Here is an 18596-nt window from a genome sequence, read left to right as displayed (position 1 = left end):
AAATCACCTTTTTAAAATTCAAGATTGAAATTAAATTTGTTAGTTAAAAAAATAATTAATACCTACTTACTTAATTCTTAATTAATATGTATGTATTATTTAAAATCATTACTATCGTTATATAAACAACTTGGGTGGAATATGTAAAAAGGAATATTATTTCTCGCTTTTGAATCATTTTTCATTGCTGCTACGTATTATCTGTGCTGCTCCTATCGCAGCGTGCTGCATAATGCTATCCAATACAAAAATAATTTCAATTCTTACAAGTTACTAAAACCAGCTCACAATCACAAACGCTGATATTCCCACAGGAACATTAGGAGTAAAAGGAAAAACTTATTTTCGCCGAGGAAACCGCAGTACCTACAGCTAGTCGTATAGATATAATATACTAGCGACCCGCCCCGGCTTCGCACCGCGCACGGGTGCAATGCTGATACTAAATACACTACAGAAAAACTGTGAACGTTGTATATAAAAAAATAGCGGCCCGCTCCGGCTTCGCACTGCACGGGTAGAAAATGGATAGCCGGCCGACCGGTACCGCCGCAAACGCTACGTCCCGCAATTTTTAAATCTGTAATATCTTCGAAAATATTTACATAAATCATACGGTGTAAAGGGCCATATAGATCTATATTAAATGAACAATGTATTCAAGGTATTTAATTGGTTAAGGATTAATGCTGTATTGGTTAAAATCGCATCGAAAATTAGCCATTATTTGTCGTAAAAAGTACCTAAATGACAAAAAAAAGTTATTGTGGGTTATCCATAAGAGATAGACATATACCATCGCGGACTTTTCTGTACACCTTTTCAATGTGTATAATCCTACTTAAAACATTATTTTGATAAAACTCGTAGGGTTCAGCCTGCGTTTGCAATGTAAGCGGAAAAAATGTAATTTTTTACGACATCACATTAGAAACCTCAAAAATAACAGTATTTCTCCACTTTTTAATGGATAAACCTTCCTCTTGAATCACTCTATCTATTAAAAAAACCGCATCAAAATCCGTTGCGTATTTTCAAAGATTTAAGCGTACAAAGGGACATAGGGAAATAGGGACATAGGGACATAGGGACAGGGAAAGCGACTTTGTTTTATACTATGTAGTGATGATGAGTCCGTATGACTGAAAAGTCTTGTAGCTATAACTTGAGAACATTGAAGTTATTAGATCAGTAACAGTTTAATTTTAACTGCATTTAATTTTATACGCTTCTCACGATTAGAACTTTACGCTTTGACACACATAATGTAATAAAGAACAAAACTAATGAAATGTTAAACAAAGGAAACCTTTATTTAGATTTCGTCATGTTATTGACGTTTGAGGGAGAATCAATATGGTAAATAATTAAAAATCAATATTTTTTATCAAGGTTGTTAACAAAAAGTTAAAGTTTATCATACAACGCGGTGTTATGCAATATGGTATCTTTACTTCCCAATGAAGTAGCAAAATTGACACATAATAATTTAATTAGAACACGTGATAATCAGTTTTAATGATAAATTTATTGAGTATTAAGAGAGAGTTTGCGGTGATAATATCATTAATATCTAATGACGGCTTAGAATTACTGGATATAAAGATAGATAACGTTATAGAGCCTTAGAAATATAGAATATATAGAATAGTATCTATTAACAAATTAATAGTTTAGAAGTTAGAACCAACAAAAAACTGTATAATCGAACTGTGTCGAAAACCATTATATATGTATTACGACACAAAAATATTTAAAGTAGGTAATGTAAGCTTTGAAGTTTGATCTAAGAATGTAACTAATTATATTCCTTCATTATTTTTTACAAAAGCAATTAATAAATACCTATATTTTTTTGTTTATTAATTTAAAAAATCGGCAAGCGCACGCGGCCGCGGGAGGCGGGACAAACATTGTGGCCGACTAGCCGTAATAAACTACCTATTTATGCCCAGTCATCACTTTTATTATAATCCCTGTTCGATAAGTAGGTAATTAACACAGACAATAGGTAATTAAAGTGTTGTTATTTTATTTAATATCTTTAGTATGTATTTCATTGTGAGAACACTAGTTCCTAGTTTTTAACACTAGTTAGTAAAAAGTTTGCAGCATCCCTCTTTAAAGAAAATGAAATTGTTGTGATAAAAAATCCGAATGTGTTCCGTCATTTATTATACACTAATTATAAAAGTAGATACTCATACCGGAATGATGGACACTCTAAAATTTTCTTTTTTATTATGTTTTAAATATTTTTTCTATTATCAGCTTGATTGTAATTAATGTAACTTCAAATGTTTATATTGGCCGGGTTATTAATTCATGACTTAGCATGTAAAAAAATATTTTATATCATCATAATGTTATAGTAGATGTTCCGGTTGCTGGGAATTGCAGTCAATCATTTTCTACAGTCACTATAAGGACTATAAAATATTGTGAATCAATTTGCTAGCAAACGCAAGTCATTCCGTGAACTGACGTCACATTGCGTGGTTGTAACTTTCTTATTAGAATTGAGGATCAAAAAGGGGAAATATTGATAATTAGATAGTTGATCACAGAAATTAAAGATTTTTAACGGATTTTAAACGCGATTTATTATCCGTTAATCCGAAAATGCGTTTAAAATCTTTAATTTATACATAATACTCGTGTAAAATCAAACACTAAAAAATACTAGTAAGTAGTATTAAGACTTTTAAAATACATAGACATAGGTTATCTAGATATTTATATTGTTTATTTGTTTACTGATTACCTACTACTATTATACTATTGGGTCTTGGCAGAATATCAGCGTCATGGTAATGGTATGGTCATGGTTTATAGAACTACTAGCGACCCGCCCCGGCTTCGCACGGGTGCAATGCTGATACTAAATTCACTACAGAAAAATTGTGAACGTTGTATAGGTATAAAAATATAGCGGCCCGCTCCGGCATCGCACGGGTATAAAATACCTACAAAGCCGGGCGGCCGCAAACGCTACGTCCCGCAATTTTTAAATCTGTAATATCTTCGAAAATATTCACTTAAATCATACGGTGTAAAGGGCCATATAGATCTATATTAAATGAACAATGTATCCATGGTATTTAATTGGTTAAGGATTAATGCTGTATTGGTTAAAATCGCTTCGAAAATTAGCCATTATTTGTCGTAAAAAGTTAATGACAAAAAAAGTTATTGTGGGTTATCCATAAGAGATAGACATATACCATCGCGGACTTTTCTGTAGACCTTTTCAATGTGTATAATACTTAGTACATTATTTTGATAAAACTCGTAGGGTTCAGCCTGCGTTTGCAATGTAAGCGGAATAAATGTAATTTTTTACGACATCACATTAGAAACCTCAAAAATAACAGTACTTCTCCACTACTTAATGGATCTTATTATACATATAAACCTTCCTCTTGAATCACTCTATCTATTAAAAAAAACCGCATCAAAATCCATTGCGTAGTTTCAAAGATTTAAGCGTACAAAGGGACATAGGGACATAGGGACAGGGAAAGCGACTTTGTTTTATACTATGTAGTGATGATGATATGGCATTGTGCTGAGCCAAGACCTTTTCAGGGAACATTGCTTTTATTTTTCTTTTTCTAGTTTTTAAGAATTGTAATAATTCCCTGAATAAATGATAAATAAATTAATAAATTACTCAAGAACGTAAATAAAGGACCGTGTGTAAATTACACGTTCTAGTCTACTTACATGCCTTGCAATTAATCAGATTATCGGGATAGTACCTAAGTACCTATATACCAGTGTCATAAACCATAATCCACTTAATAATAATTATATTATTAATCAGGTAAATAAACTATCAGTTTAAATACTATTTACGTCACAATAAATATATTTTACCATGCACAAATATTTTGAATTTAATATACCTAAATAAAATTAATTCTAAAAACTTACATGAAAATTTGAAAATCTGACTCGCTTCGCGCCGTTCTTCGCCTATATGTAAACAGTATAACGTCCATTACAATAACTGAATCTGAAATAAAAAATATAACTTCACTTTTTTTATAAAAAAAGTTACATAGTTATTTTAATGCGGTTTTTTAAACGAAAATATGTTTTTGCGCAAGCGTTTCATGAAATATAACAACAGATAAAAAAATTATGTAATCAACATAAACTATTGCGAATTTTAAGAAGTGACTACTTAAATAAATAATTATAATTTCACGTACCTACCTATCGATTGATAGCAGCGCGCGGTAAGGTAAAGAAATCGTCATCCTTTGAATTTGCCGCGTTTTTTTGGACTAGGTAAAGTTTAGTGTCCATGATGTTAATCTACATTATGTATCTATAATGCATCATCTCGATAACAAATTTCTTATAGAATCGATCAGTTGAGTTTGCATAAAAAAGTATAACAATCCATCCACCCACGCTCCCGGCTCCGTGATGCTTCTTACTTTCGTAGAAACTATTTTCCTTTTGAAACAAGTCATATAAAATTATAACAGTAACTACATACAATTATCTTTTAAGATTACTTCAGATATCAATATTTAGTAAACATAAAATATTATCTGGTTTATGCTGAATTGTTATTGATTCGATTAAAGAAGTATTTATGAAGAGATTGTCATAATTATTAGCAATGAACTTTCACACTAACCGTTCGTCTTTATTTTTTATAGTACAGAAGCTGAATTATAAATTTAGTAGCGACATTTTTTTTACTATTTTTTTGTGACATTAACATACAAATTATACAAACCTATACAATATGTTCGACGTACGATAGTAGGTAGTTAACTATTTCTTAATCTTTGATACAATAAATACTGTTTATAGTTTAACAGTAGAAAGTCAATGAAAGAAAGAAAGTCTTTATTTTATGAAGGTAGGTACACAGATTGTTGTGTCAAACGATTTTTTCTCGCGGATGAACCCTGTGGGAAAAGCAAATCTGTTCAGTAGTTTTCGCATGAAAGAGGAAAAAATAAACACAGTTACCTACATCGAAAGACGAGAAACGGTTGAGACTGCAGTTACCTTAGGAAATTTATAGATGAAACATAGAGACACCGGTAATACCGGAAGAGATTAACCGCTATTGGATTTATTTAACACTAGCGGTCCGCCCCGGCTTCGCCCGTGGTACATATTTACGTTTTCTCTACATAAGAACCATCCTCGTACTTCAAGGAATATAATAGAAAAGAATTATCGATATCGGTTCAGCCGTTCACACGTGATGCCGTGACAACGCGAAACGGGTTCAGACCCGCCGCCTTTTTATAGCTCCCGCCGCGAAGCGCGTCGAACGCGGCAACTGATACACAAAAATAATCCTTATGGCATGATTCTGTATTCACGCGCGATGACTTATAGCGTATTTCATGTATAACTTTGGTGTTTCTACACCGATTTACATGATTCTTTTACTATAACCTGCCCAGGAGTATGAAGAATAATTGTGCCAAATTTGGTTAAAATCCTTCGTGTAGTTTTTGTTTCTATAACGAATATACAGACAGACAGACAGACAGACAGACAGACAGACAGACAAAAATTTTACTTATTGCATTTTTGGCATCAGTAGCGAGCCCTTATCACCCCTTCATAGTTTTTTTTCAAATATATTTCATGTACAGAATTGGCCTCTCTACAGATTTATTATAAGTATAGATTAACATTACTTATTTGTTTTACTTAAAATATTAATCACGCTCCTATACTACAATGTTAACTCACCATTAAACTGCATGTTTTGTGCGAAGTCGTTATCTTTAAGTAAATAGAATTTTCAGCTTCGGAGTCAGTACGCAAGCGCATCTCAAAGGAAAACGTTTATTCATAAAATTCATCAGTGTATTGTGTTAAGTGACTTCTAGTGAATACTGTGTGCTAGGAAGGGTTCGTTATATTTCTACATATTATGTAAAAAATATTTTTAATATTATAGCTTTTATAAATAAATATGAAATTCAATAAACAATTTAACTACATATTTAGTTTTTTGCAAAGATGTTTTCTTATATTTTTACATAACTTAACTAAGTAATAAAAACAAAACTGATTTGACATTATTGATTATAGAATCTTATAGAATTATTAAAATGTTGTTTCTTACACATTGTACTTACTTCGCGTCGTTCTAATATTTTTCTATATTCAATGTTCAAAGTTATTTCACTATTCAAATTTAAAACTGAAATTGATTAAAAAAATACCAAACAATAGGTACGTGATCGGTGATATAGTAATAATTTATACGCACTACATACAAATGAAAATTAATGCATAATTTCATAAAAAAAAACATTAAATTCAGATCAAAAAATTCATTATTATTAATTTATTTTAATGTGTGTCTATATAATTTTTTACGAATGTTTACGGAATATGCGATTATGTAACTATTTTCATTTTTAATTAATTGCTTTCCATCTTGGGAGAAATATATTAAATATTTTTACTTTTAAAATTAGCGCCAATTTTCTTTTAATCACAGATTACACATGGTAACTTTTTTTTAGGTTATACAGAATCAAAACAAAATATTTACACCAATAGCAAATAGGATTTCGTGAAGCAGTGACGCAAAAGATTATCGCTGATTGGTCAATATTTGAGACACCACAGCGCCACTCCGACCTTATAAATATCGGCGTGAGCTCGCGCCGGGCCTCTTTTCCACAGTATTATTACAAGAGGGTTTAGTCGTGTTATTTTGGTGGGCTAACTCTAAATTCAGAATGCCGGAAACCTCAAAAATGAACGGCTACGCGAAAACAAACGGCCACAGTTATGATATGGAAGATGGATCAGTGTTCCTATTCACATCAGAATCAGTGGGCGAGGGTCATCCAGGTTAGTTCAGTAAAGAGTACAGGAATTGTGATAAAATACAAAAAATGGCCGACCAAAGACATGTGCGCAGATTTAGTGTAAAAATGAAAAAATATTTCAGTTTAAATTGTGTATGTGAAAACTCCATGTGTATGATAAATAAGTTTAATTTGTGGTGCAAGAATAACATTCAGTTACATCACATAAAATGGGTCTTGTTATGTTGGCCATAATCAAAACACGTGGTTGGAGCAGTACAATCAATCTTGTTCGTAAATAACAATAAAGGACAAAGATGTAAATTAGTATTATGTTTCAGACAAAATGTGCGATCAAATAAGTGATGCTATCCTCGATGCACATCTATCCCAGGACCCTGACGCAAAAGTTGCATGTGGTAAGTTCATTCCCCATTAAAATTACTTAATTTCATTGTTTATTTGTATTCAGAATTTTTTTTTACACCTTCCGTAATTTTGATACACAGAAACAGTAACAAAAACGGGCATGGTATTATTGTGCGGCGAAATTACCTCGAAGGCTAACGTCGATTATCAAAAGGTTGTGAGAGATACCGTGAAACACATTGGATATGATGACTCTTCCAAAGGTAAATATATTAGTAAACAACCTTAATATTTTGGCGGACTGCCAGCAAATGAATAGCACTGAATTCTATTCCAAATTCTTGTTTGACCTCTCAGTTGGAGCTAGTCTAAATAATGTTTTCGTGCACACTAGGTTTTGATTGGCGAACACTAAATTTGTTAGTGGCAATAGAAGAACAGAGTCCAAACATAGCCGAGGGGGTCTATCAAGATAGAGATGAATTGGATATTGGGGCAGGAGATCAGGTATAAACTTGGGCAAATGCACGAAAATCGGGATACAATCAATATTTACAGAAAATTTGCATGTCCGATCGATTGTCATGGCAGGCCAACATCATTCATAACATGTGCTATTGTAGGACAGATCTTATGTTAAGAACAATTATCATAAATTCGATATTTATTAGTAAATGCATGTTGGGTCAGGGTTTGATTACAAGACGTGCAGTGTGATGCTGGCTCTGGACCAACAGTCACCAAACATAGCCGCTGGGGTGCATGAGAACCGGAATGATGAAGAAGTTGGTGCGGGCGATCAGGTATGACATTATACACCAATACATCAAAGGTATTTGTAATTTGTACATTAAAAGCATTATTTATATGCTTTACCACAGTTTTGAGAATAAAGTATTATATTCTTTAGTGTCTGACCGAAAGTTCGGTTTCGACCTGGAAACCAGTTTTGGTCAGACACTAATATTCTTATCACACTGTTGAATAGGCTGTTTTATCTAATTTACATATATACATACTAACTATACTAAAAATCATGTTTTCATAATTCTTGGGATTATCACCTATTATCACTCTTGGAATTTTCTTCATGGGTCATAGTTATTGCACCATAATAATTAATCATAATAAAGAATTATTAACATATATTCTAGGTGTTTTCCTTATAAAGTTACACAGGGTTAACTTATATGTATATCTGATTATCATTTAATCTTTAGTAATAATTGTAAAAATAATTACTTCTATATACCAATTATATATTCAATTGATTGAAGAATAGAGTAGCGATGTATAAGTCAATGCTTTGTCCATGAATTTATCTATCTATTTTCTAATCCTCATCTCAAATCTGGGTTGCCTTGAACTAAAAATAAGCTTATCATTATCAATGGAACACAATAAATTGTAACTATTTTATAGCTAAGACTTTAATTATTTACATAACAAACTTTGTATTATTCTACCTTTGTAACAAAGTAGACTACATTTTTTTTTAATACTCATGTGAAAAGTGTAAAAATGCTTAGTATGTTGTTGAATCAATTTAATACTTAACATGTTTCACTGATCAATAATTTTATAAGCACTTATTTTGTGTTAAAATATTACCAGACCAAGACATTTCAACCTAGGAGACATTTTCAGGAAGTCATTAAGAATGTTATTATATGAATTTTAAATGAAACAAGATGCAGAATATGTCCTTGAAACACTCAATCAGTATCAGTCTCGTTGATTGAGAACATCTTCAATATTCTTAAATTGAATATGGTCTAAGATCCGAATAGAAGTCGAAATGCAACGGCGTGATAATAGAATGAGACCAATTTTATAATAAACTAGCGGTCCGCCCCGGCTTCGCCCGTGGTACATGTTTACGTTTTCGCTACATAAGAACCATCCTCGTACTTCAAGGAATATAATAAAAAAAGAATTATCGAAATCGGTTCAGCCGTTCTCGAGTTATGCGCTTACCAACACATTTTGCGATTCATTTTTATATAGGTATAAGAAGATTTAGTGTATTAAAAATGGGTTGACTGGGAAAATCCTGGACAGGACATTTTTAATGAATTAAAAAAAAACATTTTTTTTTAATTAATTGCAGTATCAACATAATTACTTATATTCGGATAAAAAGACTTATATTCGGATCTTAGACCAATAGTTATATGTACATAACACTAGGTATAGTTTATCAACCTTTAGGGTGGTGGTTTCCACCTATGTATAATGTATGAAGATGTGTAGTGAGGAATGTGTTTGTATATAACCAATCATATTCTTTTATTTAGTTTGAAGCGTTTAGCGTTTGTAGCTATACTATTAAGTATTTTATTTTTAAATATTATGTTTATAACAGGGATTGATGTTCGGCTATGCTACAGATGAAACAGAAGAATGTATGCCATTGACCGTAGTACTTGCACATAGACTAAATCAGAAAATAGCCGAACTCCGACGAAACGGTGAATTTTGGTGGGCGCGTCCGGATTCAAAAACACAGGTATATTCTTTTTTTGATATCCAAAATACTTGTAAAATTTTTACTTATAATTTTATTATTATTACAAACTAACCTTGACTTGGTATTGTTACAAGCATGTTATTTCCCTTATCAAAACATATAGGTGTTCATTAAAATTTTAATAAGTCAGTGTTTACTTTTTATTACATTTCTAATTTATGTACATCATTATCATGTATAATGTTTTGTAGGTGACCTGCGAGTATGTTTTCGCTGGCGGTGCTACAGTTCCTCAAAGAGTCCACACTGTTGTTGTTTCATTACAGCATTCTGAAAAGGTAAACAAATAATGTTTTTTCTTTATATCTTGAGACACGGTGTTAATTTAATACTTCATTGCATATTATGTATGCTAATTTTTTTTTTAATTATGTAAACTTGTAAAGTGACTTATATATTATACTATGGACTTATCCTTTTGTAATATATTAAGTGGCAAGATCCTTATAATAATATATTCTATCAATTAAAAGGAAATAATTATAGTAATAATTATTATTTATTATAGTAATAATTATTTGCATTGATAATTTCTTTAATTACTCTTTACTTTAGTTACTTATGCAAATTAGAATTTTATATTAGAAGTTTTTAAGTAAAAGTCGAATTTAATATGATTGAATTTTTTTATAGATTGCATTGGAGACACTTCGCGAAGAAATCAGAGACAAAGTTATTAAGGAAGTGATCCCGGCACAATACTTTGATGAAAGAACAGTTGTTCACATCAACCCATGTGGATTATTCATTATTGGTGGACCTCAGGTAAAATTTGTTATGTTTGTCTTATACCAAAATAAGGTTAAGTTGTATTTGTATTGTAGTGAAAAAATATTATCTGTGATCTATCAAGTTCCCCAAACAATTATTAGTATAAGTATTTATTATGTAGAAAATTTGTGAATGTAAGAAAGATTTATTGTCTCCAATTTTGAACACACAAAAGACTGACAGAGTTACTTTCGCATTTATAGTAATAAATTACTATATTTGAAGATTTTATTTTACTTTAGCGGTAGTAAGATAGAAGAACTAGGTATATATCTTAATATATATAAATCTCATGTCACAATGTTTGTCCTCAATGGACTCCTAAACTACTTAACCGATTATAATAAAATTCGCACACCATGTGCAGTTCTATCCAACTTGAGAGATAGGATAGTTTAAACATGTAGGTATCACGGGCGAAGCCGGCGCGGACCACTAGTAGTATAATAATCTTATATATAAAAATGAATCGCAAAATGTGTTGGTAAGCGCATAACTCGAGAACGGCTGAACCGATTTCGATAATTCTTTTTTTATTATATTCCTTGAAGTACGAGGATGGTTCTTATGTAGAGAAAACGTAAATATGTACCACGGGCGAAGCCGGGGCGGACCGCTAGTTAACAATATATCTGTTGTCTCGGCAGTCGGACGCGGGTCTAACGGGGCGCAAGATCATCGTGGACACGTACGGCGGCTGGGGCGCGCACGGCGGCGGCGCGTTCTCCGGCAAGGACTTCACCAAAGTGGACCGCTCGGCCGCGTACGCCGCGCGCTGGGTCGCCAAGTCGCTCGTCAAGGCGGGGCTGTGCCGCCGCTGCATGGTGCAGGTGAGCGGGGTTGTGCCGCCGTTAGTGCGCGCTAGTGCTGCCGCTATGGATAGGTTTGTGCCGCCGTCGAGTGCGGGTTTGTGCCGCCGCTGGGGATGGACTTGTGCTGCCGCTGGATGCGGATTTGTGCGGCCGTTAGAGACGCGCTAGTGTCCATGTTTATGTTGATGTTTGAATCGAGATTATGAATCCGCTGTATGCAGCGCGTGAACGGTGAATTATGTGTCCCTAATATATTCTAAATGTTATGTTACAATAAAATTAAATAATTTCACTAAAATTGCTTATGATTATAAAAATCATAAAGATTTATTCTTGTTGTACATGAATAAATGATATATATGTATATTTTTTTATGTTTATAAACAGAATGAAATCTATACCAAGCTTGAATAATGTCACTTTCTAAGTTATTCAAAATTGCAAAAACAAATAACGTTTTCTCTTTGTAATACAAGCATTATTATTTATTTATTATATTTATGCATCTTTTCAGGTCGCCTACGCTATCGGAGTTGCCGAGCCCCTATCCATCACAGTCTTCGATTACGGCACATCACACAAAACACAGCAGGAACTCCTCTCTATTGTACAAAAGAACTTCGATTTGAGACCGGGCAAAATTGTTACGTGAGTTGTTTTGTTTCATGTTTTTAGAAAAAAGATATGATATTGAGGTGATTTATTAAAAAATTCAATGTGAATAATATTATAATAGAATTCAATAAAATATTATATTATGAATAAGAAAGATTTAATTAGTTATAAAATTGACTTAATTTTCATTAATGGACAAATATTTAGTTATGTAATAATTTAACAATTATCATAATATGTCGTGTGTATACACCACTATTTTTTAATGAGTACAAAAAATTTTACAGGGTGTTAAGTATCCACCAATCATATTTGTGTAAGAAATAATTAAAAACACTAACAAACAGAAATGTCCCAAAATTGTCCACATAAATATGTAAAAATTGTTAAACCTATAATTTAATCAATGAACCACGGCCACACTAGGTATTGCGTTGTAATTTTCTAGCGTACGATTTCGAGTAGGTCCGCGGCACAGCTCCATTGATAAATTCCGGCAAACTCGCGTCGATGCTCGCCATTCCTCACCCCGCCACCCCCTTTCCCTCTGCGGCCTGCGCCCGCGTCGCACCCCAACGGCCCCCCGCCCCAACGCGACAAACAGTGCCAAATTGTTAGCGGAAGTGAAAACTTGTTTTTTTCGTCGCGTTTGTTTACGTTTTTCCCGGTACGATGTTATATCAATTCCTGTGATCAATTCACATCACGGGATTATGTATGTACTTATGCTTCGTGCGTTCTTTTTGAGTGGGGAAAATGCGAGTGCAGCAGTACGTATGTACAGATAAGAGTACCAGAGTCCCGAACGCTCGATCGCCAAATGTACGAACCGTGGTAAATGCTAAACAGCAGGCGTTTTCACAAAATGTTTACGTGTAATGTACTAGCGTATTTTGAAGAGGATCCTCGACGTAGTACGAATGTCGAATAACGCTGCGGTTCATGAATTTCTCACAGCGGAGTTTGGAAGTCAGTGGATCGGTCGAGGCGGGCCTGCAGCTTGGGCTCCTCGCTCACCTGATCTCACACCCTTGGACCTCTTTTTGTGGAGTGAAATTAAGTGAACAAAAGTGAGCCGGTTAGTGTCGAACAATTAAAACAGCGCATATTGGATGAAGTGAAAAGTCAAAAAAACGTACTTCTCTCGTTAAAAAACAATGGGTGCTAATTAAACAGGCTTCTTTTAAATATCATTATTCGCCCCCAAAAATGTATGTTGCCTTCTAAATTACTAAGTCAGCCACAATTAACGAGCATCTAAATAATATTATCTTAGCCACTAGTTATCTTCTATGTAAACCACTCTAAATACAACTCAGCATAATGATTATTTTTTAGCATCTGAATTTGGAGCATGCATTCTAACAGTAAACTTCTAAAATACTATTAAATGACATCGAAAATTATATTTATTTAGCTTCTAACTTTTTAACTCAGTACGTTTAAAATGTAACTCATCCCATATTAATTGATCGTCAAAATTTTGCTTAAAATGTCATCAAATAGTCGGTATATTGACCACAAATATTATCAGAAGCTATTGGGGAGAGACAAAATAAAAGACATTATTTTTGAAAAATCAATTGTTTATTGAATAACCATCATTTTACTTATGTATAGTAAATAATAGAAACATATTTTAAAAAGAATGTAGGTAGGTAAACAATAACCATTATTGGATAATTAACGCAGCTCGCGCTTTAGTTGGCCTTCCACGCTTTCATTTTAATCCAAGTGGTTGTGACTTTGCCTCTAATGGTGGCGTCACGTATTTCAGTCTGATTGCAAGGCCTATTAGATGCTTGCAGCTGTACTTGCGATAAAAGTCTGGACAATCACAGCAACCAGTAATCCACTCGGTCTGATTGTTTGGTAGTACTACGTTCCAAGATGAAAAAAAAACTTTTTTGTATTCGTCAAAACACCTGAATTTCTTCTCAGCTTGATTAATTTTGAATGAGTTGTTGTCTGGAATTAAATATGTGGTGCTATCCGGTGTTGAATGTACAACTCTAATTTTGGTATGTATCAGTTTTAGCCCATTGATATCCTGTTGTCCAATCTGATAACTGCAATTCAGGTTGTGTCGCAATTTTTTCTTCTGTTGCTTGTAGTGACCAGCCTTTAACCATTTCCTCTGCTACCACGAGAAAACGGGCCAACGGTATACGCTCGCGGAGGGTGTTGTGGTCTTTTATAACTCTATTAAAGGACTCGAGTGCGTTGTTCGTCGCTGGTGATATTGGTGCTGCACCCAAATACCAATTTGGATTTTTTATAAGCCATTCTTTTTTAATATATTTTACGAATGCTTTTTGGTCTTTCCATTTCTTCAAGAACAACTTCGAAGCAGCAGAAAATACTTCAACAGATGTAGCTGATTGCAATGCATCAATGTCTTCCAATAAATATTTTCGAAAATTCTTCTCTGTTGTTTGGTCCAATTTAGTACAAATCTTCTTCTTAGCGTGAGCCCAACACATTTTCACAATCGCTTCTTTTCCAAACACATCACGAAATGCATTCTGTATATTTTTTGCCGCGTCGCAAACTAGGATCTTCGGTTCAAAGGTATGAGAAAAAATTGACAAAAGATTGCTCTTTAATCCTTGAAACATTGTTTTAAAATCAGCTTTACATTCATTTGTAGATACTGTTAAGCAAATGGGGCGAAATTTTCTGTTTTTATCGGTTGTTCCTACTTATCAATGCAGGATACCCTTGCCAAATCAATTTATATGTTGCATCTGCATGGAGAATGTAGCAGAAATACATTGTTTCAATAAATTCTTAGTAGATAATACGATACGAAAACTATGTGGATCACTTTCTAAAATATAATAGGCTATAACAAAGACTTCGTTCTCGTTGTCAGGGACATTTGTATGATTAATAATCCATTTTTCTAGCTCTCCTAAAGAAATTGTGGATGGCCCATATTTGATACGCCGGCGATCTGCTAAATAGTTATACAGCTGCCGTTTTGTAGGTATTTTAAGTTCAGGATTTTTCTTCAAATTCTCCAAGATTGATTTCGGCTTTAGGTGGAGGTCATACAGTTTATTAATTTCAGATTTTGTTTCATCGCAAATACCATAACGGTAGCTATTCTTAATAAAATCGTGATTATGTTCGCGATCTGTGCTATAAAGTAACACTGCCTCTGTATCCGCCTCAAATAGCAAATATATTTCTGCAGCACACTGTACTCCTTTACGTGGTACTTGGTTGCATCTATAAAAACGTTTTTTTCCTTCTATGGAAAAATGTGTAGTGCGTACTGCCCACGTCTTTTCTGCACTCACGGTTTCTTCGGCAAAACTTACACACGAAAATTTGTTTACAAATATCCAGTTCTTAGATTCACCTCGCTTTTTTTTCGACAGCTGACCTTCTTCTTGTGATTCCTCGTCAGAACAGTACAGTGGTACTTCATTTTCACTTTTAGACGTCATAACTAATTATTACTCATCGAAAACTTTAATTAAACTTCAGCGAAAACAATTGCAATACGAACGCACGAACGACAATAAACAACTCACAACTCTCAAACACGTGAACAACTCAACTCGTCGTCACATGAATCGAATGGCGCTCTCTGATTGGTGCAAATGGCCGGTCGCAGTCGTTTCGCGTACTCGCGCCAAATCATGCAGTGGGTATTTTCACGTTAAAAGAATACGATGCATTATTTTACATGCTAAGTTATAATAAAATGATGCTTTCTGTAGAAGCTTGAATTATATTTTTTGAGGACATTGTGTTGAAGCTGTAAAACGTAAAATGGTGACGAGATGTAAAATCCGTGGCCGAGTTAGTAAATTAGGTGGCAATGCATAAATAAGAAGGACAGTCACAATAATTGATGATCTTTACTTGACGCTTTCTATAGAATATTTAGTGGGCGTTGTAAAAAAGACGAATTAGTTTATTAGAGGCTATGTCATTATCCCGTGGCTTAGTTATAAAATTAGAAGTTTAATCATGTGTCCGATAAATAATTTTGTGGCTAGACTTATAATTTCCCTTTTTCGTGCACGTCTGTGTATTGACAATGGTGGTGGACATTTTGAAGGACAATTGAAATACTTGTAAGGTTAGTTAAGATAATTGTAAATACCAGCTGATTCTAACTTCTTAAATACGCCAAAATTGTTTTTTCTTTAAATACAGAAAAGGTATTGTAAAAACAGCTGATTTTAACTTCTTAAATACGCCAAAATTCGTTTTTTCTTTCAATACAGTATAGCTTATTTTATTTTGATATTGTTTGTTTTGTAATTACATACCTACGTACCTATTTAATTTATTGTAAAAAAGTAATTATGCCCGTCCTGAGCCCGGATGAAGTATGAAGGGGAGATTTGAATTTAGGAAATTAAAATAAATAAAGTTAGTAACTACCTACACGTTTTGTTTCATTTTATTGTCTAAGGTTAGGTAATACTATCAAGGAATAAGTCAACGAACTCTGCAATGTGTCTATGATTTTGGTGAGACTTTCTTAAATAAACAAATGATTATATCTTTGCTATTTATCGATATTATGTAATTCTTACATCATACATATGATAATAATGTATTCGCTAACATGTCCTTAAAGTTTTTGTACTGATTAAAAACTAGTGGTGTATGTTGCCCTTTAAGATCGAAAACTTTCGATTACTTTCGGAACTATCGATTAATGATAATGAACTCGAGGCGAGCATTGACTGACCGTGCATAACTTACGCGTCTTAACTTTACCTTTACCAAGCAAAAACACGGAACGCGAACGCAGTGATATCGCTGTCTTATATTGCAAAAGATTTAAACTCATTTATGTAAAGTAAACATACCTAATACTAAATGGAGAACCTTAGTACTTTTTCGACGTGTTCTAAAAAGGGGTTTTTTACATTGAGATAATATTACTACGTATGGAGGAAACACCACAAACAAACTCTGTGCGGCATTTTTTTGCTCTAAGTTTTAAAAATTATTATCTAGTTAGGTACTTACCGATGAAAGTTATTCCTTTGCACTTTTCCGTATTATTTGTGCAATATTGTAACACACACGAAGGCATATTTGATGCGTTTCACTTTAAAACAAATAAAAAATGAGCGTGCAGTTACGCCATATGGCGTATGTTGAGCGGAACATAGTGATGTAGGCGGTGTCGTCTCCATATGTATAACTCAATGTCTAAAAAGGGTTTTTTTTACATAATGTGCATTTATAAAGTGTAAATTGTTGTTGTGCAGAGAGCTGAACCTGCGCGCGCCGATCTACCAGAAGACGAGCACGTACGGGCACTTCGGGCGCGCCGGCTTCCCCTGGGAGAGCCCCAAGCCGCTCGTGCACTGACTCGCGCCCCTTATACTAAGTATTCGTTAGCGTAGTGCGTAGGTGCCGACATTTCTGACTTTCAGTTGGTTCGGGACCAGGGCGGCAGTTCGACCATTCGGGCGTAACCCCTCCCCCCACCCGCGTGAACTGTGTTATTTATGAAATCGTGTCTACCCCGCCTCGAATGGTGAACTGCCAGTAATCTCGAATGTTTCATATTGAGTGCGTAGGCGCCGACATTTCTGACTTGGAGTTAGTTCGGGACAGGGGCAGCAGTTCGACCATTCGGGCGTAACTCCCCCCACCCGCGTAAACTGTGTTATTTATGAAATCGTGCCTCGTACCGCCTCGAATGGTGAACTGCCTGTAATCTCGTTTCATATTGAGCTTTTTATATCCGTTGGGGCCCCGAGCGAGTCACAGCGCCCCCCCCCCCTCCCCCCCCCCCGCTGCAACGCGGCGCTGCGGGCGACGCGACACTTAGCGTAAGTGTTCATAAGCTCGTAAGTGTGTAGCGCGTCGTGTAGTTTACGATTTTTTAGTGTAATTCAGGTCGCCTCGCGCGCGGCGCCATTTGTGTTGTGTTTCCGAAGAGGATCGAAAGTGGAAAAGAGCCGTTTCGGAAACACACCGACCCGTTCGGGGCGCGTTTGCATTTACGACGCCGCCGACGTTTAGATGAAGTCGCGATTGAACTTTATGAATTTAGACGTTTAGCGTTTCGATTATTCCTAGTTCGGGTAGCGATTGATGTGATTGTATTTTTCGATCTGTTTCGACCCATTCGATTTTGATGACTAACTCTCTATGGAAATAAAATTTGTCACGATGTAAAATTTGAAAATAAAGTGTATTCTCAATGATTGGGATTCGATATGTGTATTTTTATTTGATTACCTTGACTCCTTACCTATAATCGTTATTTTTCACTTCATTGACGTGAAATAAACAACTAGACTTAACAGCCCAAAGCAAAACTGCTTACACGTGTATTGGGCAAAATTTTCTAATGAAGCAACAATTAGTTTGAAAATAACGGCCACGGAATATGGATTTAATTTTTAATGAAGTTTTATATCTATTATAATAGGCGATCGTGAGTTAAGCTGTTGTTTATGGTCATCACTATGAACAAATAAATTTAGCTTAAATTGTTTAAATGAAAACTGAAATAGCGTTCAAACCCATTCCTAACTTAATTATTTAGTAGTAGGATAGAGCGAACAACTTTCATATGCATATCTGTCTTTAAAAAATGTACCTACACAATAATAATATTCTACGTTAGCTTCATAAAAAATTATAATGAATAATGATAAACTACTTATCATTTTATGTTGATTGCAAGCAATAGAA

General features: G+C 34.2%; 1 protein-coding gene across 2 annotated transcripts; it reads left to right on the top strand.

Moving 5' to 3' along the window:
* Nucleotides 1-5799: 5799 nt before the first annotated feature.
* On the top strand, nt 5800-18114 carry Sam-S (S-adenosylmethionine Synthetase). Of its 2 annotated transcripts, none has more exons than XM_090106223.1 (11): nt 5800-5898; nt 6522-6855; nt 7154-7231; nt 7322-7444; nt 7576-7688; nt 9547-9690; nt 9903-9989; nt 10345-10476; nt 11130-11312; nt 11809-11942; nt 17156-18114. In XM_090106223.1, exons 2-11 carry the CDS (start codon nt 6741-6743, stop codon nt 17256-17258), a joined length of 1212 nt encoding a protein of 403 aa, XP_089962349.1. In that variant the 5' UTR covers nt 5800-5898; nt 6522-6740; the 3' UTR covers nt 17259-18114. The 2 variants fall into 2 exon arrangements, with proteins under 2 accessions (XP_089962349.1, XP_089962348.1); XM_090106222.1 differs by lacking the exon at nt 7576-7688 and adding an exon at nt 7872-7984 and having other exon boundaries at nt 5801-5898.
* The last annotated feature ends 482 nt before the right edge of the window (nt 18115-18596 follow it).

The sequence above is a fragment of the Colias eurytheme genome, chromosome 10 (assembly GCF_061535395.1).
Source record: "Colias eurytheme isolate Ceu_HAF_F1 chromosome 10, ilColEury1 Martin Lab GWU primary, whole genome shotgun sequence".
Taxonomy (NCBI): Eukaryota; Metazoa; Arthropoda; class Insecta; order Lepidoptera; family Pieridae; genus Colias; species Colias eurytheme.
Note: the sequence above shows the minus strand (reverse complement) of the source record. Positions and strands in the feature narration are given on the sequence as shown.